Source organism: Rissa tridactyla, chromosome 2 (genome assembly GCF_028500815.1).
Source record: "Rissa tridactyla isolate bRisTri1 chromosome 2, bRisTri1.patW.cur.20221130, whole genome shotgun sequence".
In the NCBI taxonomy this organism is placed as follows: domain Eukaryota; kingdom Metazoa; phylum Chordata; class Aves; order Charadriiformes; family Laridae; genus Rissa; species Rissa tridactyla.
Genome location: NC_071467.1, coordinates 145,272,550 through 145,290,257, shown reverse-complemented (window position 1 = coordinate 145,290,257; position 17,708 = coordinate 145,272,550). Strand labels below are relative to the sequence as shown.

Sequence of the window (17,708 nt, the reverse complement as noted above, 5' to 3'; positions counted from 1 at the left end):
AAGCTGAGAGGTCCTGAAATTTTTAGTCAAGACAAAAAGCCAGAAAAGGTTTTCAAACAGAAATCTAATGAAAGAAATTTCATCCATGAAAATGAGGGACTCTGAGTTTTATAGAGTGACTGCAAGGTCCTGCCTTTAATGTTTCTTCTTAGTATCACTTTTTCTGTTTGTTTGGGATTTTTTTTTGTCATTAATTTTAATTAAACAAGGTCAGGATAGCATTCCAGTGAGCATCCCTGTGGCAACCATCTGTCAGATGGCTTATATTTATTGCAGGCTTATATTTATTGCAGGCTGTTGTGAAGAAAGCAGATTAACTTTCACAGAACACAGAATGTAAAACTTTCACTGAGGCCCTGGGAAAGCTGCTCTATTTTAGAGCTACTTCAGGCTTTTTCCTATTTTTCTTGAATATCTAACCAGTAATGTTTTATTATTAAGCACATATGGAAAAAAATATTTTTAACCATTCATAATAGAAGGGATAGAAAATAATTTTTTATCCAGTGAGAAATTAGCATGTATAAACTTTTGGTTTAGTTCCTAATTAAGAGAAAAACAATACATTTTATACATGACAATTCTGAATCTGGTTGAGAATCGTGAGATGTTTTAGATGAACACTTCAAACAAAATTATATTATTTTTACCACTCCTTGAAACAAAATACTTAATTTCATTTTGCTGAGAATTTAATATTTCTTTAGCATCAGTTCAATGTTAAACTACAGCTGCTTGTTGTACACTGTAGCTATATGTGCATTTTATTGTGGGTGCTTTATGGACATATTTTTCTGTGGCTGTTTGGGATTCCCAGTTCACAGCTCCCGTTCATTGAATGGCTCAGTGAGAGAAGAGACCACAGGTTATCATGAGACGTATGAGGCCCAGAAATCTGATCAAAAAGAATAAACAGGACAGTAAGACACCTGAAGGATAACTTCTATGATACACCACCACTGAGAAATAATTTATATCATGTTAGCTTCAAAATGTTATTTCATTATAGGTGAAAAATTTAAAGGTTCAATCTGGAGGTAGCATTCTGGAAACAAACTAGTTTATAGACATTTTCCTGAGACAGAATCAACATCATCTGGGAGTATCCCCATATTCCTGCTGAAAATATCTGTTCTTTTACCAGGAACTATTTTTCTTCCAGGGAGTAGTTTTGATCATTTTTTGTGATGTCATTCCACCTTAGAGGAAATGCTGAGGAGTCTTTTATATAAGTATCTTTCACTCTTGTTTTAAATATTTAGGAAGCCAAAGCTATGCAAGAAAGTTAAGATTTGTTTCAGTCTGAATAGTGATAGCACAAATTAATCCATTTAATTTTCTCTCTCTTTCTGCAGTTTGTGGAGGATATCTCTCAGGCCTCAGGGGGACTTTCAGTTACCCTAACAGCCCAAACAGCCAGCGGTACAACAGGGGGGTCAGCTGCGCTTGGGTGATTCAAACTAATTCCAATAAGGTAAAACAGAGTTCACGTTAAAGAAACTGTTACTCTGCAGGACCCCTGAGCTCATCAGAGCAAACGTGACCATCTTCTTGCCACATATTCCAATATTGTGATCCAATCCCTTCAGATCCAAACCTTCAGTTTTTCGAAAATAATGTTTCAGATCCTTAAAAGCCTTCAGGCTCCTTGGTCTAAGAATTTGCTTGGGTCACGTTTTCAAGGTTCTTCCTATGCAGCTGAGGGTTAGAATTTATTCACCTGTCACCACCTAGAGAAGGTGCCTGTTTCACATCGCTTTAGAATGTGATCTGTGAGTAGCTGCATGAGAAAGGCCCTGCTCTGATGGGCTCCACAGTTGGTTTGTGAGCTAAGTGACCCCAGAACAATTACATGTTTCTGGTTTCTGAGTGCCAGAAATGTGGTATCTGAATTCATATTGTCAATGGCTTTGTGTAGTAACAACATTTGAATTTTTGTAAGGATTAATTTTTAAATGTTGCACTCAAATGCATATTCTGATGATTCTGATCTGCAACTAACAATTCCAGTTGTGTTATAAATAACAACTAAAAAATTTATTACTTCACACTTTAGCCTGGGACTTCTTATTTGGGATCTAAATATTTGATCTATTTTTGACTTTTCATGGAATGAATGAAGTAGTTTTATAAACCAGTGGTTGCTAGTGGTTTATACGGCACTGTATATGTATGTATATGTGATATATCCTCAGCTTTAAGCCTGAGAGCCACTACTGTCTTCATCAGAGCTGTATTAAAGCACGTCAGTGCAGATTCTGAACCTATATAAAGCTCTGTGTGTCACTAAGTATCTAGAGTGGGCTTGTGAGACACTGATTTTGTATGTGCAAAAAAAAAGATCATTTCATTCTTTAAATCCCTTGACAATGCTTTAAATCATAGCAAGGATGAGAGAAATGTTAATTATCTGATGAGAAAACTGTCCTGGGGAATCTGGAACAAAGTATTTTATGCTGTATTTCAAGCCTTTCACATGGCTTGAAATATATACACACATATACATATATATATATTTCCCATATATAACAGACACAGGCAAACTATCTCAATTATTACTTTATAGAAATAATGCTCTTTCCAACCAACTTCCCTGTGCAAATTCTTTCCTATGTATCTTCTCTCCTTTTGACCCTTAAGATTCTGTAATATCTTCTTCTCTCCTGGAACTTTTCAGGAAATGATATAATGGCTCCAAAGCTCATAGATTCTCACAGTTGCATGAACACATGTCTGCCCTATACAGAGTTACTGCATAAACAGTGTCTCAGCAGATCGTAAAAAAAAGAAATTTCTTGTTTTGTTACTTCCTGTTAGATTCTGCGCATTACTTTCCCATTCTTTCAATTGGAGGCAAGTAACGAGTGTAACTCTGTCTTCCTTCAAATCCATGATGGGCCTTCAGCGTCAATGCACATGCTGGGAAAATACTGTGGCTCCTCATCTCCTGCAGAGCTTTTCAGTTCCCACAACTCCCTGTATTTTTGGTTCTACTCCAACCGCACCATTACGGCTGGAGGTTTTACTGTTCAATGGGAATCTCGGGATCCTGGTAAGCTTAATGAAATGTCAAGTAATTTAGCATCTTCATGGCTTTGGAGCAAAACGAATTACTTATTTCCCTTGATTAGGAGACATTAGGAGCAGTAGGACAGTATTTTACGAGGGAGTGAGGCTGAAATGTAGATATATATGTCACTTTATAATATTGAAACTCCAACTCTAGGCCTCTGCATGAATAACTTTCTGCTGTTTTATACCTCCTGTGAGGAATCTCCCAAAGAGCATGTGTTCCTGGAGATGCCGTTCTTCTGATTAGTTCTCTTTTCTCACGGAAGTATCTAGTACTTTGAGCAAGCAATTTACCTTTTTTCGCCACGGCCAATTTACAAGAGGCTAAAGAGTTTGAACCATGCTTTCCAAACATGATAGATTGTTGGGAATTTATTTTAAATTATCTGTGAGATTTTTGTTATGATTTGCTGTACATTTCTGCCTGAATTCTTGGTAACTCCACTTGCATGATTCTTCCAGCAGGCCTGGCAGTGCATTTCTACTGATAAACCCCAAATCATCCTGTGCAATGTCAAGCTCACTTCAATGTTCTGTGTATTGTCTAGAAACAAAATTGTGCAATGGGTTGTTTCTTGAAAAAAAGACATAGAGTAAAAGAAGTATAGAAAATTCAGGGGGGGAACAGTTTCTTTATTTCCAGAAATATTTATTGAAATGCTTTTAATGTGATTTTTGGTGTTTTTTTTTCTTTTAATTGACATTATTAGATAGATTTTTACTAATTGACAAATATGGATACTGAAAAGTGAAACCAGATCTTTTTTTTTTTGGGGGGGAAAGCAAAAAAGGAGAGAGGTATAGATGTGACTAGCTATTCCTTAGATATAACACAAAAGTTATCCCTACCATTCACAAATGTTACTCTGAGAGAGATTTTTTTTTTTAATTACAAGTATATGAAACAGCCTTCCCTGTTATTAACATTTTTTTAAAAATGAAAACAGTCTTGTGCTAGGATAAAACACAGAGACTATTTACAAAGTACAGAAATTCAGATTAATTTTGTAAATCCAATCCAAAACACAGTGCTTTTGATTATTCTCCTAACAACATTTCCATCATAACTGGAAAAGAATCTTTCTTTTACTGTGCAAATCAGGAAAGATTTGGAGTTCTGTTTTTAGAATTGAATTGCAGAATTAAGTGTAAAATTTAAAGAAAGAAGTAACTTGTTGGGTTGTTTGGCTTGGTCTTTCGTTTTGAATTTATTCTGGATTCCAAAGTTGTACCTAGTTTTGACGCTACAGGAGAATTCATCTTCTGTCCTGACAAGTGGTCTTAAAGACTGTGTTCTTCCACGTTTCCTTTCTGTTAGAATGTGGTGGTGAGCTGACGGGTACTTACGGCTCGATAAGCTCTCCAGGATACCCTGGTAACTATCCTGTAAACAGAGACTGTTTCTGGACCATCTCAACCAGTCCTGGCCTCTTCATCACATTTGCTTTTGGCACACTAAGCCTAGAACACCATGAAAACTGCAGTTATGACCATTTAGAGGTAAAGTTTAATTGTGGATTATGACAACATTTTATGGCTATGTTATTGCAAAACAAGATATTTCAAAACTTTTTGTACGTACAGAAGGGGACTGTTTGAAAATTAAATCCTGGGTTAAAATACTAATTTTTACTTATTCCAACCATCGATGCACGCTCAGATACAGGCAGTATAACACAAAGAGGATGATATCCCACTCCACTGAAGTAAGGAGAAGTCTTGCGACTAAAGGGAACAGGATTCAGGCCAAATATCTGGCAGGAAGCATTCACTTTCTTACAAAGTTCAGTCTCCAAACTCCTTGTCAAATGTCAACCCACAGAGAATTAATCAGCCCAAGGTAAACTGTGAGGTAATAGGATTAATAGATTCATATTTTAGTACAGTTCATGACTTGATGTGTGAGTCTAGGGCTTTTTCTTAAGTGCAAAGTAATGGTTACAGAATTCACCAATGCCCAGTCATGGAAATGAGAAGCTGGTGTGTTCTCCAAAGCCTGTTCTCCAAAGTTGTGCAATGCAGAGCATGATTTCAGGAAAACAGTTCAACAGTAGATCTCCTGATACTTTCTTTCCCTTTCACAAAACCCTTGATGACTCTCCTAGGAGCACCATCACAGTTATGCTGTTGGGTCATTTTCTTGGTTCCTGTGTGTTTGGAGGAAACTTCCTATGAGCTTTCCTTCCACTTACCACCTACAGTATCTCCTGGGGCCCCCAAGATAACTTTAAGAGTGTTGGTAGCGTTCACAGTTGGCATGCATCTAATAATCCTAAATGCTGATCTATGGTTCTGTCTAGATTCGAGATGGTCTTCTTCCACAAGACCCTATCCTTGGTAAATACTGTAGCACTCGATCTCCACCTCCACTCCAAACCACTGGTCCATACGCATGGATTCACTTTCACTCTGATGACTTAGTTACTGATAAAGGCTTCCATATTATCTATACAACATCTCCTGGTAAGTAAAATTCAGCATTAGAGGTTGGTCTGTGACATTCCCAAGATATAGCCAACAACACATGAATGGATGTAATTAGCACTTGATAGTTAATAATACAGAAATCCTCTTTGATTTGCATCCATTGTACAGAGGCAGCCTAAACTGAAAGAGTTACCATGCTTTTGACTGTCATCTCAATTGATATATTTTTTCCCTTAATATAGCAGATCCCAGTTGTGGAGGAAATTACACGGATAGTGAAGGGGTTATCACATCCCCTTACTGGCCTAACCCTTATATCAACAACCGACAATGTATCTACATTATCAGACAGCCAGAGGATGAAAAAATATACCTCAACTTCACCCATATGGAGCTGGAGAGTCACACTGGTTGTTCATCGAATTACATTGAGGTGACTTCCCTTAATTAGTTGATATGAAGGTTGATTACATGTGTGTACAAAACCATGCCGCATGATTTCTGTCCCAAGGGCCACTGCAGAAATAGATGTTAATCAAAAGACTATACCAATTTATTAGGGTCCAAAAGTCACAGGGGCTAAAAGAGCAGGACTGTGCATTTGGAATGAAGAAAAGATAAGAGAACAAGAAAGTCTGTCTAGCTTAACGCTAGTTCTTAAGCGGCTGTACATGATTAAGGTGGAGTTTGGACCTCCAGTAAATGCATGCCAAATGCAAGAAAAATGGAAATTATGCCGTAGCCACTATGCAGCATTTTCTGGAGTCACGGTGTTACATGGAAAATCTTGTTTTGTCACAAAAAGGAAGTATACCATATATAGATTTGTATATACATACATATGTAAAGCCAGGAGTTTATTGTTAGCACAACTGAAATCTTACAAGTCTGATTCAAGAATTGTTACTGTCTAAATCTAATTATTATAGAAAAAATAATAGTACAGTTAGAATATTTCTATATGGAAAATGTAATAATAATGCAATAGTAATGTTGATACTAACTGGGATCCACTTGAGGCGATGTTTATGTTTGCTTTTACACCTGTCTCTCTCTTCATTGGTCTGCAGCTTCATGTTACATCCAAATTTGCTAATATAGGGTGCCTTTTAAGTACACTAGATACCATTTCTTCATTGTCTTTGTTATCCCTAAACCCTGTTTTGCCCAGCTCTGGGTCTGAATTTCTTTATCTGGCGGGGGATGAGGTTTGGCTTGGTGCTGTGCCGGTGGGGGCTCCCCGGAGGGGCAGAGCAGGGCCTCACAGTCAGGGCTTGTCCCACCTGGCCAGGGAGCAGGGCAGCCCCGGGCATCGGGCACCTCCCTGGGGACAGGGATGGGCCAGGGTCAGGCTGGGATGTGGACATGTGGTTGGGCCCGGCTCAACAGAGCCTGTGGCTGGGCAGGGCAGGGCGGCGGGGAGCAGGAGTGGGCCCTGCTGCAGTGCGGATGGGGCAGGGGCTCATGGCCCTCGGGGGCTGACGTGGGGTCCTGGGCCATGGCAGGGTGTGGGGCTGGGCCAGTGAGTCCTGGTGGTGCCCTCAGGGCCTGACAAGCTCTTTGTGTCAGTGGTCCGTGCCCCTTCTCCTGTCACCCCTGTGCTCTGCGCTGTGCCCCAACTCGCCACGTCTCAAGGTGTCTGCCATTATATCTGGCTTGTATTCCTCCCCACTGCATCATGATGTTACAGTCATAAATACCTTCTCCTACACGGAACGAGTGCTGGGTACCGCTCTCTGTGTAAAACTGTGGCTGCGTCGCACAGAGGTGGACAGAAGGAAGACAAACAGGCTGCAGACAGCCAGTTGATTAGCCAGGGTGCTGCCACAGCAGGGGCAGGTAGGAGCAAGCCCTGCGGCCCCACTGCAGAACCATGTCCTGTGCTGCCAGCTGTGCAGTACCTGGCAGCCCGGGTTTGGTTTTGTGCTTAATCTCTTCTTTACCAAGCAGGGAATAGGCCCCTGTGAGCTCTGTGCAGTTAATCTGTTTTTAAAAGATGTTATTGTGCTGACATCGTTCCCTTCCCTCCTCTAACTCAGAGACTTTGGTTGGAATGAAGTGTAATTAATTTCTGAAATGAGAGGGGAAGTGTGTTTAATGAAAACAGACAGCTTTTGTTTGTTTGGCCTGGTAGTCCTGTTGCCTAATTGCTGGCAGAACAGCAGCTAAATTCACAACAGCCAGAGAAACAAAACCATTTCTGTTGAACGCAATCAGTTTGTATTAGTGCAGCAAGGCATTTCCCTCGCTGTTTGCTGATCAGTCACAAGCCATTCAGTTTCCCTGTGTTTCTGTCCTCCTCTTCTGCCTAACCTCTCACTTGGTGGCTCAGCAGAGAAACAGGACCGACATTTTCTGAGCAGGACAGTCAGTACAACTAAAGCAGTGTGCTCTTTGATCAAGGCCTGATTTTCCACATATGTCTTTCTAAAATATTGTCTCACAGGGTTTTATAATGAGGTTCAGCTAGGGAGATAGCTTTTGGGTGTTTAAGGTAATTTAAAAGTAAGTCTCTGACAATTGTTTTGTCACTTTGAAAAGGTGCAGATTATTCCCATCCCTGGCAATACCGGGAAACCTGCAGAGTTTCCACAGGGACCAGACACAGCTCACAGGCGCTTGCTCAGCAAGGGATGTTTAGTCTCTTACTAAGGAAGGAACAGCCTGGGGCCAGGGATCTGCAATAAGAAACTAGAGACAATAAAAGTTCTTACTTGAGAAAGACTGTGACATGGTGCTGGAGAGGTAAAGTGTTAGCCAAGGCAGCTCCTTCTCCTTGCCATCCTTCTAACTTGCAACAGGAAACATTACTCACATGGTTTAGAGAACCTGTTATTTTTATCACTACTCTCTGGGCTTTATAAACCAAAAATGTAATGAGAAAAAATGCTCAACAAAAAATGTAAACTCCCGCGAACTATAGTTCTGGAAACTTTCACTACTGTCCAAAGATCTTCTAAATATTCTGTCACAAATTCTGATCACACTTGCTCCACTGTAAATCCAGAATAATTCTGTCACCTCAAACTCAAGTTCCAGGGAAATTAAAGATATCTGTTAGTCAGGAAGCCATCTCACCAGCTGGAGATTGCCAAAGCTGGGTAAGCAGGCCAGCCACTGCCTGCTCACCAGGGCACCGACAAGGTTTCCCTGCCTTCTCTCCCAGCCTATGGAACAACACATCTGAGGAGGAAAGAAGAGGTGATGAGAGGGGACCTGAAAGCTGGATGTCCCTGGCTTTGCCAATGATTTTACTGGAATAATTTTTTAGGGGTCAACAGCACGTAGGTGCATTTAAAAGCAGCTCCAGCTACACAAGCAACCACCACTTTTACAGCAGAAAAGAGATGGTTTGTTTTCAAGAGAATCTTTGGGAGAAAAATTGCATTTTTTTTCGCATGGGCAAATAGCAGGGGACCTGTTTTATGGACCTCAGCTTGTTGGCTGCCCTCTTGGAACGAGATGGGTGCCTCAGAGGGTGTTCAGAGCTCCTTGGCTATACTAGTGCTCTGCCTGGTCCCTTAGATGCACCCACTCTTACTTATGGACTGTGGGTTCAGGGCCTGAAGTTTGGACGTGCAAATACCTCTTTCCCTTCTAGTCCCCTTGATAATCAGGATTTAGAATCAAGTTCTGGGAAAACACGTAAGATACATTTCTCCTTTGATTAGCAAATTGATTGAGGTCAGTAGAGTGGCAGTGCAGAAGGTAAAAGATGGAAGCGATTCCCTGATATTGTCATTATCATGAATTGGACCCTTCAGATAAAGTAATGGAAAGACATCAGTATACCTCTTTACTGCTTTAGGGACTCAGAGTTGCACCTCCTGTTAGTGAGCTGTCTGGCTGCAATTATTTATGGGTGTGATAGGACATGTGTTTGTTCTGGAAAAGTGCCGTTCACTACAGGCTTCATGGCCAGAGCAAGGAAATCAAAAATACCCCCTTTTTTCCCCACTAGATTTTAGCACTGGCAAAAATTTCTTTGCTATCACTGGTGAGAACCTTACCTGTCTCTTTCATATTAAAGGTGTCACTTTTGGAAGCACAGGCCCAACTTGTATTAAAGCTGTGGTTCACAGAGAAGATCCGTTTCATCCTAATGTCCTGTGACAGTAGCATGTGCGTGTGTCTTCTGTGCTGATCATCTAGTCCTTCCTTTGAAGTCTTGTAAATCATGTTCTTGTGCCAATTACTGTGATGGCTTTTTGCCCCTCTTATAAATGTAAATAGTTACTCCTTTTATTATTTAGCAGCTCTTGTGAGATTATAATTTTATCTGGATATCAGATCCCAACACTTTTATGATCTGATATTTTTCTTTTTTTCTTTTCGATGACTAGGTTCGAGATGGTGACAGTGAGATGTCTTCCCTTATTAGCAAATTCTGTCATAGTACGCTCATGTCTCCAATCACTTCTACCAGCAACAGTCTCTGGATCAAGTTCAAGTCTGATGCTTCTGCGCAAAGGGCTAGCTTCAGGGCCATTTATCAAGTTGGTAAGAGGAACTGGTGACTTGCACAGTGAACTGATCTGTAATTTAGACACTGTATTATATGGAAAATACAGTCATTTCCATGCTGTGTTATCCATATAAGGGGCTTAAGACAAACTTCAAAAGAAAAGAGAGAAAGAAAAAAAGAGTTTATTTATTTATTTATTTCTACTTTTAGAAATGCTAAGATGATGTCTGCAGCAGGTCTGGTTTATGCACTCCTAGCATGCTTGGAAATGCACCCTCATTGCTTCTATTAATGATAAATCACATACTGCTAACATATCAAAGGGGATATAGCTATAATTCTGCATAAATCTTTTTGCTTTAATTTTTCATATCTTTTAGTTCTTAATCACCACCAAATCTGTCTGTGTCTGTGGAACAAATGAGTCAAATCCATTAGTTTGCATGGGCATAGTTAGATTGATCGTCTGTATATACATGTTTATGCTATACGTATAGCAACATGTTCTTTTAAATACTTTCTTAATACTACTTGGATGATCTGTAGTAGATGCTGTAAGAAGATAGGTTTTTAGGGATGGTTTTCTTCTAATTTCATAGTGATATTTGCTAGACATCACATTATACATTCCTTGGAAATATTCATCACAAGTACTGATTCTTGGTGTCTCTTGGCAGCCTGTGGAGGCTCCTTGTCTGGAGCAGGCACTATCCGTTCACCTTACTACCCCAGGATGTCCCCTCACCCAAAGACCTGTGAGTGGATCATCTCCCAGCCAGCTAGCAAAGTGGTGATTCTTAACTTTATCGACTTCAACATTCGAAATACAACCACTTGTGACTCAGACTACGTTGAGGTAAAGAATAATGCACTTACACTATGAATAGTAGATAGAATCTTATCTGTATGTTCCTTCTCATACTCATCTCCACAAAAGCAGACAGACAAGCACTTCTTACAGCAGTTATAAAAGCTATTCCAGGTTCACAGTGGGATCTCAAACCTTTTCTTGGTTCTCCAAAGATGATATGACCGTTTTGGTAGTCAGAGTCGAGTAGCAGGTGTCTTTAAATAAACAGACCTGCTTTGGGAGGTTTATGTGCTACTTACTGTTGAGGGTGCAAGATCTCAGCTTTTCTCCATCTGACATGCTTTGGGTGGGACAGTGCTTCTCTGGCAGTCATGAGGTTGCATTGTATATGCCTGTAGTAGAAACCATGCTGAGGAAAGGGTAGGGTTTGATTTACTGAGGATCTCTTTTGCATGGTTCTTATGAATTCATTTATGCTTACAACTTTAATATGATAGAAACTTGTATGGGATATTTTGAATACACTGTTCTTCAGGTCAGAGATGGCAACAACACAGACTCTCCTCTTTTGGAGAAATACTGTGGTACAGCTGTACCATCTAGAGTGCAATCTACACGGAACAATCTCTATATCAAGTTCAGAGCTTCCTCTCTTACCAACCTTGGCTTCAGGGCTGAGTACTGGCCAATAGATACAGGTAAGGATTTTTTTGTTGTTTGCTATGATGTAGAGTGTTGGGCCTTTCCAAATTTTCCTGTACACTGAAAACAGTTGGCCATCAAGTTTTATGATGGTGTAATGGGAGATAAATTCTAAATCAGTTAGTTTAGTGTGCATTGAGGAAAAAGACTATGAAATTTGAGAAAGAAAAATACCAATTTTATAAGTGCCTAATTTTGTAATAAATATATCATTTAACCTGATGTTTTAAATCTCTACAGTATGTGGTGAGACTCTCACTGGACCAGAAGGAACCATTACAAGTCCTGGTCACCCAGATGTCTACCCACATGGTATTAACTGTACCTGGATTATCAACATTCAACCCGGCTACCTTATCCGCCTGACGTTCACTTCATTTAACTTGGCATTTGATTATAATTGCAGAAAGGATTATCTTGAAATATATGACAACAGCACTGTGCAAAAATTGGGAAGGTGAATATGTCCATTAGCATACAGAGCTGAATTACTGTAGAGTGAGCACTGTTCCATAGATCTCGACAACTAATTTATTTCCTTAAATTTTGCGTATAGATTAATTTCTCCACATTACAGACACAATAGCAGCAACTTCTCTGCCTAGCATAGTAAAGGCAGATTGCTTTCTTTGACCATGGAATGAGAACCACTTTTAATAAATAGTATACTGGGAGAAACTAACTTGTGTCAAGAGGACAGCTTTTTTCAGGGCAGGTTTCAATAGCTGCCATTGTCCTGATCCATTAACATTTTGATTTATGTGAAATAAGTTCAAAAGCATTAATATATCTGTGCCCAGGTAAAGATGTCATTTGAAACACTTGCAGAAGTGAAAGAAACATTACTTAAAAGATTGTGTATTTGGATCTCAGCAAAAACTAAACCGAAATCTGCATTTTATAGGATTTTGTTTTCACTTTCTTCTGATATGTGATTTTATCTTAGGATGGAATCATTTCGTTTTTTTTCCTCTTCTTCAATTGGGTATACACAGGGTTTTCTTGCCATCCTAGAATTCAAGAACGTCTGAAATACTTAGGAACAGTATCCAGCTGCAGCTACAGACTGTAAAGTAGTTGGCTGACATGGCAGTATTTTGGAAAATATGGAGCAAATGACTCTCATATTATAATGGAGAGTGTTTTGCAACCTTTGTCTTTGGCCAGCCACTTCGACTGCTACAAAAGAACAGCATATGCTGTAGGTACCGCATAGACTACTTTGAATAAGAATTTGACAGCTGATGGACAGTTTCTCCTCTGATTTTGCCAGGCAAGTTAGGTTTGTACCCTTGTACACGTCGAGTGCTATTTAGTCCCATGATACAGCGTGTATGGCTGGGATCTGTATAATCCAAAGGAGAGATTTGTGTGTGTGTAGCTGCTCAAATTTCTCAGGGTTCAAGAAAGCTGAATCCTCTTCCAGTAATACAGATGCTTCATAAAGTACTGCCATTCAACTTGGGGCATCTTTTTGCTGCAGGTACTGTGGAAGATCAGTTCCACCATCTCTCACTAGTGGTGGCAACATGATGATGTTGTACTTCGTGACTGATCACAGCATTGCATCTGAGGGCTTCGCAGCTAATTATATCTCCCTGAATGCATCAAAAGGTAATATGTCAGTCTGTTCATTATGCAAATTAAATGTTTTCATCTGTCACTGTAAATAACCACTACAAGAAACAGAAACACTATTTTCTGAGTTAGCAGAAGACTGCCTGGTGCCTCCTCTGCCCTTTCTTATTTATCCTGCTTGATTCACAAGCTTTTTCCTACGTAGGAAAGCAGAAAACTATTTCTGTAAGCAACACTGCTGTTTTCTTTAAAAAGCTAGTAAGAGCTGATATGGCAGAACTGCATGAATTATTTAAGAAAAGTATTTTCTGGATTTGCTTTGTCTGTTCTGAGCTGAGTATGTGTGATCTAGGAAGCTCAGCAATCGTGGACAACTCGCTTGAACGGGAGACTCTCAGGTGCCATAAAAATTAATTTAGTCCATATTTAGGTGCAATATTGGTGATGGGCAGAGAAAGGTCATATAGGGTGAAATCTGATAAAATAACCTGAAAGCACAAGCTGGTTTTTTCATTACGACAGTGCTGTGTTTCTGTCTCCAGCAGACATCGAGGCTCCTGTTACGCCTTAACTCTGTTCTTTAAGGATCTCCTTTTAAGGGGCCAAGACACACATTAGTGGGGAAAAGACCATTGAAGAGAACAATGACTGTTCATTCCCTTAAAGCAGAGAAAAACTGAGAAATTACTCAGAATTCTAAATGATTTGAAGGTTTTCCAGGGTGGGAGCACATCTGTGTTTTCAAACTATGCTGAACCCACCATGTGCGATCCAGTGTTTGCACATCTCTCCAGCACTGAGAGCGTTTAACAGTGACTGAACTGCACTTGAAAAAGCAGGCTCTTGGTGAAAGACTGCAACTACCAGTTTCATAGACCCAATTAGATGTGGGTCTGCTGTTGCTCCGCTCACTGCTAAATGCAGATCTGTAGTAGAAGAGGATTTATGTGGGTAGAGAGACAGGTTCTGCCTAGCAGAATTAAACCACCGAAGAGGTAGAGTGGGACAATGAAAAAAAGTAAAAATGAGAATACATTTGTAGCTGGGTAACTTGTGTATCCATCGTTAACCAGTTTCTAGGTGGTTTGTGCATGTGAGTGCAGACTCCAAGGGATATATTAGATGAATACCAGAAATTCATAGTACTCATCTATGCAGCCATGAACTACCAATGTTTGCTCATTGTTTGCTCTTAGTTTCTTTAATAATTTAATTTTTCCTACTTTCTGAGTTTCTCCAACCTGTTTAAAACCAGCAGAACTTCCAATTACTACCTTGTGAAAAATAACTGCTTTCTTGGTGACAGCTTGGAAAATTTGGCTATTATTTCATCTCTCAAGCATGTGTGTAGGCGAGACCGGTACAGATTTTGCCACTGTGTTTTTATTCACTACCAGATAAATTATAAATCCAAATAATCCATTTTCTCAGCTGCCTTCATTCATACTTGAGTTATCTGGCATGGAAATCAAAAAGCCAGTAAAAACAATTAAGATTTAATGAGAACTATTCCAAGGAGGAAATTTCTATTTGTTAGAAATAATAGGCCAAAACCCAAGTTCTACTTTTAAAAATCTTTCAAAGAAAGACTCTCTAGTTTGAAAACTGAGTTCTTACTAGTGAGAAATTGTGAAGTTAGTTATCAGCATTATAAAGTGTTTTATGAGCCTGTTTTTGCAGCTGCAAACTGTAACTTCTGTAAATATAGTTGTTGCTTGTTAATGTGATATTTTTTCTTTTACTTTACCTCAGATTGATATTTCATAGAGAGATTTTATTCCTTCCTAACTGTTCTTACAGCAGCTCTTCTCACAGTTCATCAAGATCAAAATATTCTGTATTCAACATTAATCTATATTTCTGTCTCTGTGTAACCCTGTCTGTTTCTCTGGTTTTGTTAGTTATCTCAGTGATGATGAACCCCAATATTTTCTGTCCAGCTTCACTGCTCTGCCTCCTCTGTTCCATATTTGCCTCCCTTACCACCACCATGGTGACTAGATTTTCACATCTTTCATCCAAAGCACTGCTATATGCATCACATGAGGTTCAAACTGCACCAATACTGTCCCTGGAATCGTATCAAGCTATTCCTTAAAGATGCAAGTCTAGTTTCTCGCCAATGCTATTAACAGCTAGAAAATGTATAAAATTTTTATATGAAATTAGAACTGTATAATATCTTCATCCAAACTCTAAACAACAGGTATGATTTTCTTTTCCCATAATTAACACAGATATCTCTACTACTTTTCAGCTAAACTGGCCTAAATCTCAATTTATTCTCACTCAGACCTAGAACTATGATCTCTAGAATAAATGCTTTTTCATTTCAACCACTACAGTTTGTAGAAGTACTATAAAGTAGCAGATAACTACTGAAACTGGGAGTAATAAATGTATGGAGAAGTTGAAACTATGATCTGTTTTCTTTTCAGCGATTTGTTTCTTTTCATCCCAGCACAAGCATGGTAGTACTATAAAGTTGTCATAAATACTGGACTGCTAACATTCTTTTTTTTTTAAGAATAAAGTGTTTTGAAGCTGCTGTGGCCTGAGAGAAGGCAAGCATATGTGTGTATGTGGACTTTGCTGTGAGAAGCAACTCCCCACTTCCCTGAAATCATATCAAGTTTAGTTTTCCCACTGTGAAATGTTTAGGCCTGATATTCATCTTATGTATATCCAGTTACACTAAGGTAGAAAACTGCTGAACATAATCATATCTGAGAGATTTACCAAAGCTATGGATTTTTTGTTCTTTACATCTGCTGCCCATTTTCATTTTTCTGCAAAGAAAAATATGGTTCTAATAATGTTTCTTGTGCAGTAAGAATCCTTCATATTTTTGAGCTGTGTTTTCTTAGCCAGCTAGAGTGTAACCAATATCAGAACTGGTCAAAGCTGTTCTGGTTCATATTAGACATTTCAATAGGCTTTTGCCTGGAGTTATTTTGCAAAGAATGAGCTATTGAAAAGATGGTGAAGATTATCTCCCAAAGAAGAATAAATGGGAGTGAAAAAAAAAAAGATAAGTAGGAGTGAAAAAAATATTTTCTTCTCCATGCATCTTAACGAACAATGTTTTTGTTAGCATGGTTTATCTGTGATATATTAATTAGTTGAAAAGTCACCTGAAAATAATGGCAAAACTGTATTTTGTGTCAAAAAATTTGAATGCCACGAGATACAGCCATGGCCATGGTCCATAAAGCGCAAACAATTGTTTTAGCAGTCTGCCAGCTAGTAGCTGTGAATAGCTCATATGGCAGCAATACAAATGGAAATTCTTCAATCAAACATGCCCACGTGATCCTCAGTTGTTTAAAATGTACATTGCCCATTTAAATTATCTATACCTCAGATGCTTAATTCTTGACCATCTTTCTGTCTTTTAAAGGGGAAAGTCACGTGGAAAGCAGGGTGATGTTTGGATTTATCTCCTAGAGTCCAGGTCTCAAATACCGGATAGACAAATGTTAGAACAATCATATAAGTGTTACGATGGATTTTAGGATTTTCTTTTGCCCATCTTGGCAACACAAAGAACCCATGTAAAAGTACTGAAAAATCTTTTAAAGGGCTCAGTCTTTCCTGCAAGTGTTGCTCAGAGTCTTGAAAGATCCAGGCCACAATTTTCCAATAGGAATAGCACTAGAGTCAGAGTATGTATTTTATTGTCCTTGACTTCTTCACAAGTAAGTCTGAATTTATTTGTCTTACTTTGAAATGGGGTTGAGGGGGGATTGTTTTCGTTTTCTTTTTCTTTTTCTTTTTCTTTTTCTTTTTCTTTTTCTTTTTCTTTTTCTTTTTCTTTTTCTTTTTCTTTTTCTTTTTCTTTTTCTTTTTCTTTTTCTTTTTTTTCTTCTTCTTCTTCTTTTTCTTTTTATTCTTCTTTTTCTTCCTTTTCTTCTTCTTTTTCTTCTTTTTCTTCTTCTTTTTTCTTGTTCTTTTTTATTTTTTTTTCATTTGTTTCATTAAAGAGGCTTCATTTCATCCTTTCTGCTGAGAAAAGTCAGCCTTAATAAAGCTTTTAGCAGATTGCCTTCCTGATAGAGTTTTTATTCCTGCTCTTTCCTTGGCTTTGGTGAAAGATAATATTTTTCCTCCTTATCATCCTGAATTGTGAATGATATTATTTACCAAGAAGGGTAACTTGGTTTTAAATAGCTTCATTGTGTGGTATATGTTAGCTGACAATGACTGACTGGAGAAGCCAGACTTTGAGAAAGATGAGGAAAGGAAGAAAAATATTTGTGAACCCATGGACTTAAAAGCGCATCTGAAAGCTTGTTAGCTTTCACTAACTCACTCTTGATAGCTGAGTATACGTTGAGTCCCATCTTGCTGACTGAACCCTGTAATTATTAGGAGGATGTTACCTGGCTTTTCTCTTCAGCTGAATGAGCAAAGACAAGAATGGAAAGTAATGTCTGACAACTATGTGCATGCAGAGATACAGGGCATGGTTGAACAAGGCTGAGCTAAGAGAAAAAAATACTGAAATCCTGTATGCATCTTGGGTATCTACTCCGCTTACCCTGAGTCTCAGGAAAAAGGCTCAATCAGCTGGCACCTGATAACTCATTAGGCCACTGTAACTTGGTTGTGTTTCATCAGGGTATTAGTCTGCCTGTATACACCTATATATGT

General features: G+C 38.9%; 1 protein-coding gene across 3 annotated transcripts in view; it reads left to right on the top strand.

Annotated features, from left to right (window-relative positions):
- CUBN (cubilin) overlaps positions 1 to 17,708 on the top strand; it is a 148,473-nt gene that overhangs the window by 14,629 nt on the left and 116,136 nt on the right. For 2 of the 3 annotated variants that reach the window (XM_054192491.1, XM_054192489.1), the window contains exons 13-22: positions 1,356 to 1,474; positions 2,818 to 3,052; positions 4,391 to 4,572; positions 5,373 to 5,535; positions 5,742 to 5,932; positions 9,843 to 9,999; positions 10,642 to 10,820; positions 11,311 to 11,473; positions 11,718 to 11,934; positions 12,961 to 13,091. In XM_054192491.1, the coding sequence (XP_054048466.1) occupies positions 1,356 to 1,474; positions 2,818 to 3,052; positions 4,391 to 4,572; positions 5,373 to 5,535; positions 5,742 to 5,932; positions 9,843 to 9,999; positions 10,642 to 10,820; positions 11,311 to 11,473; positions 11,718 to 11,934; positions 12,961 to 13,091 (1,737 nt within the window). The remainder of the gene's footprint in view (positions 1 to 1,355; positions 1,475 to 2,817; positions 3,053 to 4,390; positions 4,573 to 5,372; positions 5,536 to 5,741; positions 5,933 to 9,842; positions 10,000 to 10,641; positions 10,821 to 11,310; positions 11,474 to 11,717; positions 11,935 to 12,960; positions 13,092 to 17,708) is intronic. The other variant, XM_054192490.1, reaches the window with a different exon arrangement.